The 7,266-nt window shown below is 40.3% G+C and overlaps 1 protein-coding gene across 2 annotated transcripts; it reads right to left on the bottom strand.

Moving 5' to 3' along the window:
- Window positions 1-256: 256 nt before the first annotated feature.
- On the bottom strand, window positions 257-7,266 carry LOC136759397 (gamma-glutamyl hydrolase). 2 transcript variants are annotated; one of them, XM_066714376.1, is made up of 9 exons: window positions 7,073-7,265; window positions 5,439-5,553; window positions 4,778-4,828; window positions 4,202-4,286; window positions 3,942-4,080; window positions 2,931-3,037; window positions 2,640-2,733; window positions 2,259-2,396; window positions 257-1,274 (listed from the first exon to the last, which is right to left on the bottom strand). In XM_066714376.1, exons 1-9 carry the CDS (start codon window positions 7,242-7,244, stop codon window positions 1,156-1,158), a joined length of 1,020 nt encoding a protein of 339 aa, XP_066570473.1. In that variant the 5' UTR covers window positions 7,245-7,265; the 3' UTR covers window positions 257-1,155. The 2 variants fall into 2 exon arrangements, with proteins under 2 accessions (XP_066570473.1, XP_066570474.1); XM_066714377.1 differs by lacking the exon at window positions 257-1,274 and adding an exon at window positions 1,676-1,872 and having other exon boundaries at window positions 7,073-7,266.

Here is a 7,266-nt window from a genome sequence, read left to right as displayed (position 1 = left end):
TCCCTCCCCAGCTGTCCAATTAATTAATTAGTGCTTCAGACTAACTTAAATGCTGGGTCACGTCTTCTGTCAAACTTTACAGTTTCTATATACAATATTAAGACAATTGGATACATCCATAAATTATATTATTATTATGATTATTTGTAGCAGCAAAAGTAATAGTAGTGGTGGTTTAAAACGACCAATATATACTGCATTCACTAAAGCACATATCTCTATACTTTTTTGAAAAAAGCACAAACTTTTAAATGACTCAGTTCTGACACATTCATATATTTTTTAAGTTCCCCTTCTTTTCCTGGAATCCTGCACTTTTCATCACAACTAATCGATAACATGAATTCATACGAACTTCCACAATACCAAATGCATATGAAGTCAGGACATTTAAAGTCAGCGTACCACTTTTTCTACACTGTGATGAGTCCGTTTTTTTTTTTTTTTGTGGTGTATATTATTACTATATAAAAAATGCATTTTATCAGTATCAGTTGTTACTGTCCTAAAGCCATTTACAAGGACAGTACACAAGAAAAATGCACCAAAATGCATTTCCTGAGAGATTCTGAACAACAAGAATAACCATCTCCCTGTCATTGGATCACATCCCTACCCAAACCCATTAACAGCTGCAGTATATTTACACACAGGCATCTTTGGGAACAAAATTACTATCTGTCTCACATTTGTTACACTTTTTTTAAAAAAAGTTAGTAGATAACACAGCTGTTATTACAGGAACTTATGCAACTAATTGCAGTATTTCTAGCTTTAACGATCCGTTCTCTGTAGTCTCTAGAGAAAAAACATTTGATAAGTAAACCAAGACACCCCAAAGCAGAACAGTCCAAGTTCTCCATGAGCCCGAGCAATGTATAGACTCAGGAATACTGTCTGACTGCTTAAAAATGTGAATTATTCAGTCAAGTCATTGAAATACTGGTGTGTGAATGTGCAATGTGAGAGCAAGGTTGCAAGTGTGGAGGCCTTTCGTGTGATTTCTCGCTCTTGTTTGAGAAGCAATTCATGAGGACGATCCGAGGCAAGAGTCTTGTTTTGGTTGCGTTTTTCGACCGTTTCGTGTCTGTCTGCGGGCCGGGCAACCTGAGGCAGTGAAGCGGTGAGGGCAGTGTAGTCGTGCGTTCGGGCTTCTCAGAAGAAGTAGACCTGTTCGTAGCCGGTGAAGTTGCCTGTGTACATGGGGGTGTAATTGTAGATCAGGGCGGCCTCCTCTTCCTTGGGCGTGGCGAAGCGATGGGAACTTTTCCTTGCTGCAATCGAGAGAAGCTGCATTTACACATCAGTGTGCATGCACAAACCCAGAGCACTTATTCTGCAAAACCAGAAGCCCATTATGTCACACGAGCATGTCAGACCAGATTGTTGGTTCACTGTCCCCAGCTGAGCGAGTCTCGCTGGTTTGGAAATCGATTGTGATGAGACAACAATGTTCAGTGGGTGATTGCAAGACACTGGTGCATTGTGGGAGCCCAGTGTCTAGACATTCCGATCAACATTACTTCCAAACAGTCTAGTCTAATATATATCACATACCTGGCTTTATCCATCCATTGAACATAACCTAATGGCCATACTGTGCCAAATAAATAAATATAGAAGTACATTGATTGGGAGGATTGGGATTTTATTTTCCACTGCAGTGTGAACCCTTTCTGGCAGGTCTTGCAAACTGTGTCAGCCGTCCTTTGGTTTCCGAGGACACAGTGGGTGGCGGGAGAGGGAAGATGAGAGAGAACAGCAGGAGCAACAGAGGGGAGATTGCCCAAGAGTTGGCTGCGGGTCCTTCACTCCTCAGAGAGAAAGTCTGCTCTCTCTGCGGCTGAAAAGCCTACCAGCAACCAACACTGGCTTTAAAGCATAACAAAAAGAAAAAAACTGAAGAAGACTGAAGAAAAGGCATCTGATGCTTGTGTGACGAGTGCGGTTTCACTGGGCTGTGTGTGTACGTCAGCGCCTTTCCAGGCTTATACGACATGGAAAAACAGCTGACACACGAAAAAAAAGTATCTGATTCCCACAAAGAGCTCCCCGCCCCCCCCACAAATGTAATACACTAGCATATTCAATAATCCCCTGGTGTGTGGCGAGTGTGTAATTGTGCCAAAGCGTTCTACATATGTTTGCAGGGGCGTCGTGTAATGTATGTTCCCAATCTTTCACAATCATCAGTTGTATACAGCTTTCAGTCACTCGGTCAGACAGGGCTTAAGTGGCACAAAGGCAAAATGTCTCACCTTCATTGATAAAAAACTGTCCCAGTAGAGATGACACACGGACCGCGTTCTCAGAGTGGGGGATGGTCATACTGCGATCCCACTCAAACTGGTTTATTTCCGGATGCCACTGGACTCCATAAAATGGATACTTCCTGCCTAAAGAGTGAAGTTTGAACATGGATAAGTGCATACGGCATTTCATAAACACATTTTATAAACACAGATTTTCACACAGAACAGAAACTGCTTGTGTTAATGTACAAATAGCTCAAGCCATATAACGGTGTTTTGTATTTCGTCTGCTCACAATAGCTTTTTTTGTAATGCCATTGGTCACAATTCGTTACATTGTATTATTTGATTCATGTTATGGGTGTGTGTGACTTTGCTAGGAATTACCTTCCATCGTGGAAACAAACTCCACGCCATTTTCAGCCACGTTTGTGGACAGGACGGAGAAGAATCGTTCCAATTTTTCATTTCCTTTGAATGTCTGTATGGAAGAAAGACAACATCTCACTATTATGAGTGGATATTCTCAAAATAAAGCAATGAAAGAGGAGGACGTCTTTATCCCTATCATTGTGTCTGTATACAGCAGCTGTACAACAAGGGGGGACACTTTTTATTGAAGGTTGCTTCCTGTCGGGGGGTATCCCTTTTCTTAATGGCTGACAAACTGACATTTACCTCTGCCGCGATGCCGTAGTGATGGAAATTTCCCGTCAGCGGTTCCCGTGACAATGCCTTCTGGAGGTCAGGTGGGAAACTGTTGAACATTCGGCTTGACCTGGCAGCTGAGGGGGCACAATGTGCGAAAATTACGACCTCCTATGACGAATGCTTCCCTTGACTCTAACAGTGAGCATCCCAAAAATCCCCAAAGTAGACGTCAGATACACATTCTCTTTAAACATTTTTGTAAAAGTTTGTAGTGCAACACAATGCCCATCGAAATACCTTTAGCCTGCAGTTTTTAGCCTCACTCTTGGGGTCATATATTTATAAATCACAGACAGACAAAGCCCTAAAACCTAGTTTAACTGGTATAACCCCAATTGATTTCTTTTTTAACAAGTCATGATGTAAATCCTAAAATAACAGCACAGAGGGTAGGCAGGTCACCAACTCAGTGTGAACTGGAGCTGTTTACAAGTGTATATGGACAAAGCATGGGCTTATTTTGGTCATTATTGAATGCCACCATGATGTATTTTTAGCTGTGTCAAGACACACCTATCCTTTCACCCAAAAACTCTTGGGGAAACTTATCTGTCAGTCGCAGGAAATGAGTCCGTCATTAGCTCCCTGACTGCTGTGAACGGCATCTAAATATACTTCCTGACCTACGCGCAACTTCCCCTACAAATCCCAACAATTAACAGAGCGTGGATCAAAGGATGCTGCCCCAGCTGAGATTTTAAGAGTCTTGTCTTTCTTAAACGCCAGCTAACAAGATGCATGGTTTATCTGCGAGGATAAGAACAAATGCACAATGGCACCCTCTAGTGGTAGAAAGCAGCAAATGCCTTAAAAAAAAACGTTGGGGAATAAAGATTATTAGTCTAATGAATGCAATTTCCTCTCCCTCCAGTTAGTTCTTATTCAAATATCCAACTAGGTGACGAAACAGAGTACAAATCAAAAAATAATAATCATTAAATAAATTCATAAATAAATGCATCCCCCCCTTCTGCATACCTGCTGTGAGGTTGAGAGGAAAGGCCAGGTTTTCTGCTGTGGTCTTGGTCAGCAGATTCTCTTCAGCGACCAGCACCGTGAGCAGTTGAAACCCCATACAGGTCCCCCACACTGGGAAGTGGTCCCCAACATCATTGGCCTGATGGGATATGAGAGAGAGAGAGAGAGAGAGAGAGAGAGTCAAATTTCAGAATTAACAAGTCAGCTAGACAGGGCCTTAAAGATCAAACTAACCAAAACAACCTCTGGGATGAGCGTACCTTCAGAGCAAGTTTGTAAAAAATGCCTGCATCTCTGGCAAAATCCGAGGTCTCCAAATCAGCCGCACCACCAATAAACAGCAGTCTGTATACGAGAAAGAACACGAGGTGTAACACAAGCTCACAGCAAATAAAAAAACAAGGAACAGCAAGAAATATAGGTCAGTACTAAAACAGCAGGTACACAACAGACAAAGTGACTAATAAGGGAAGAAGAAAAGGCACACAGGAGTAAAACAATTTCATACAAAATGTTGCACAGACTCATATATTAAAGTAATTACATAATGCATTGTGTTCTTGCCAACCACGTTGAGTCATAGTCAATTAATTAAGCCTAGACTGATTCATAGCTATCATTCTTCAATGTCATCCCAATCATACTGGAAATAACAACGTAACAAATGCGCACTAAGATGGAATGGAGACCATGGATTTATTAATAGAACTGGATTTCAGACACTCTCTCATGATTAAGGAGTGATTATACGCCTTAGCTAAAGGAGGTGAAAACCAAAATCGGGGTAGCAGAACATTTCACAGCAGGCTTATTGAATCGCAATGAAAGTCACCTACCCGTTTATTGACTTGAAGATCTTTTCATATTCAGCAAGTGTCTGATTCAATCTACAATAAAACAATAACACGATTCAATACAATTATACATGATACACTTGAATCTACAAATCAAATTCAAAGGAATGAATTATTTCCCTGCTAATGATAATTATTAAAATCTATACTGAGAAAAAATCCAAACTTTGGCCCACTCATTAATGGAAAACTACAAAACCTCTACTCATATTGTGTCCGATATTTCTTTCTCCTACTAATTAAGATTATAACTATGAAATACAGGTTTCTAGTTTGCTATTAGCAGGTGGGTCAAAGACCATTTGAACAGTTATGTTTATGCAACAAACATTACAGCTAAAAGTTATTCAGAATGTGTCATCCACAGGGGTCTTCAGGGGTCTTGGGGTGATTATTAAAGCACAGAATAAAAATATTGTTTGAAAAACTGCTTCTTTCACCACTAATTATTTGGAGATAATAATTATATTATGGGCCGGTTTAATATATTTCTCCCACCATTTACTGGACTTCCTCTTTGGTATTATCTATATAACAAAAAATAAAAAAAACGTGCTGACTTTCAATCACACTTTGTCGGCCATCTTAGCACCTGTTTTCTTTGTGTATACTTTTGACCTCTCCTCCCTCCTCTTGTTTTTACCTCACAGGTATCACCATGCTCCCAGAAGACTCGATGAACTTCACATACGCCGCAGGTATGTACGTCTTCCCGAAGGGCTTCATGACATCATCAACGACTTCCTGTGTCAAAATGCCTGATGGGAGAGACAGACCACAGTGTTAATACAGCCAATGTAGAGCTCAAATACTGATTTTCTTTTGATGTAAACACTCTTGTACACATTCCTTCAAAGAAATGTCTTATATAATTTAGTCAGGTATCAGAGTCAAAATAAACATAAAATCACACCTCACTCTTGTCACTGTTGTCCAAGACTGGGACAAGACTTTTCCAAATGAGTTAGTTAATTATCTGATTCATTAATCCATCATTTAGACGTGGAAAGAGCTGGCGGTGTGTCTGAGACTTCTCTATCTTTTGTCTAGGATTTTGCAGCTCAGGTGATTGAAAGGATGACCTCCAAGGACAGATAAATAGAGAAGACAACATATATTTTCTTTTGACAGATTTTTGTTTGTTTGTTTTGCTTTTGTTGAAATTGGCTCATTTCTGTACAGACAATCTGGCTGCACAAAAAAGTGACAATATAAACTAAAAACAAACTAACAGTAAATAAACACAGATCTAACAGAAGAAAGGGATCACTACAAGAATACATATATTCTGACCATTAAGATTCATGTTAATTTATCACAGTGTAATGTTTAAGGAAAAGGCTAAAGCACTTGTGACAGGGCGAGGTGTTATACAGGTCTGTTGTGTAACTATAATTTGTGTCCAGAGCAGGCTTTGATACTGAGGTTGCAGAGTTTCACAATGTGTTTGCATAACCTGCATTTATATGCAAAGAAAGTTTTGTGATTGAACCCAACACCAATTTGCAGAAGAGACAAAAGCACAGTCATGTGTCCTTACACGTAGTCTAAACAATCTACTAATAATAATAATGAACTGCAAAACAATATTTTTCTCATTCCTCATATGTTGTTTTTTAGGAACCTGTTTTGTCTTTCTCATGATTGGTTCCTATTTTAATGATGGGAAAGAGATGCATCTTTTGAGAAATGTAAACCAATACTTTTCACTAATCCCCGCCAAAAAACAGCCATGTGAAGAGCAGTGAAACCTGTCTGTGGAGTTTCTGCTCATGAGTCAGTGGCCACCGGGAGTTATAATTACTAGGTGGCTTGTCACTGAGTCAGCTCATGAGATCTGTGTGTTTTCTGAGTCAGGGCTGTTCAAAGAAGAACAAATGACATTTACTGGAGTAGCTTTGTACACCCTTAGCGGCGGCTTTTCATTGAAGTTCAATGTAGGGTATTGTTCTTTAATCAGACTCTACTAAAATGTCCCACTGCACAGATTCACTTGTTTAAACTGCCAGTATTGCCCTGAATGAAAACATTGATATATGCACATCATAGTCAGCCTCTTGCATATGAATGATGGCATGCATATTTCAAATGGTCGCAGCTTTGGCACCATAAAATTAGATGAAACAATAGCCGAGTGGCAATTATACTGCTGCACTAGCCGAAATGGACAGAAAAGCTTGTTACACACAAAGCACACAACACAACCTGATCAATGTGCCTTTCCCTGATGCTGTGTAGTGTGTGAGCAAAGTGTAGCATGGATAGAAATGTACCCACCGATTATAGGTCTGCTGTTGTGCCCTTTTGGGAGATGCGCCGCCAGGGTGACGTCACAGACCCAGGAGAGCATCAGGAGAAGCAGCAGATTATAGCAAGTCGTCATTTTGTCGCACTTTGTGTTTCTCTGCCACGATGCTGTTGTTAAAGCTATACCCAGTGCAATGCTCATAGCCGAAGACAACACAGTGTTT

Source organism: Amia ocellicauda, chromosome 9 (assembly GCF_036373705.1).
Source record: "Amia ocellicauda isolate fAmiCal2 chromosome 9, fAmiCal2.hap1, whole genome shotgun sequence".
Classification (NCBI taxonomy): domain Eukaryota; kingdom Metazoa; phylum Chordata; class Actinopteri; order Amiiformes; family Amiidae; genus Amia; species Amia ocellicauda.
Note: the sequence above shows the minus strand (reverse complement) of the source record. Positions and strands in the feature narration are given on the sequence as shown.

What these genes read in the sequence shown, in the direction of transcription:
- LOC136759397 (XM_066714376.1), bottom strand. Translation starts at nt 7,244, where the DNA reads ATGAGCATTGCACTGGGTATAGCTTTAACAACAGCATCGTGGCAGAGA. An exon ending in CAACAGCAGACCTATAATCG is followed by an intron (nt 5,554 to 7,072) that starts GTGGGTACATTT and finishes CTCTCCCATCAG; the next exon opens with GCATTTTGACACAGGAAGTC. An exon ending in TCCTCTCAACCTCACAGCAG is followed by an intron (nt 3,038 to 3,941) that starts GTATGCAGAAGG and finishes GTGCCCCCTCAG; the next exon opens with CTGCCAGGTCAAGCCGAATG.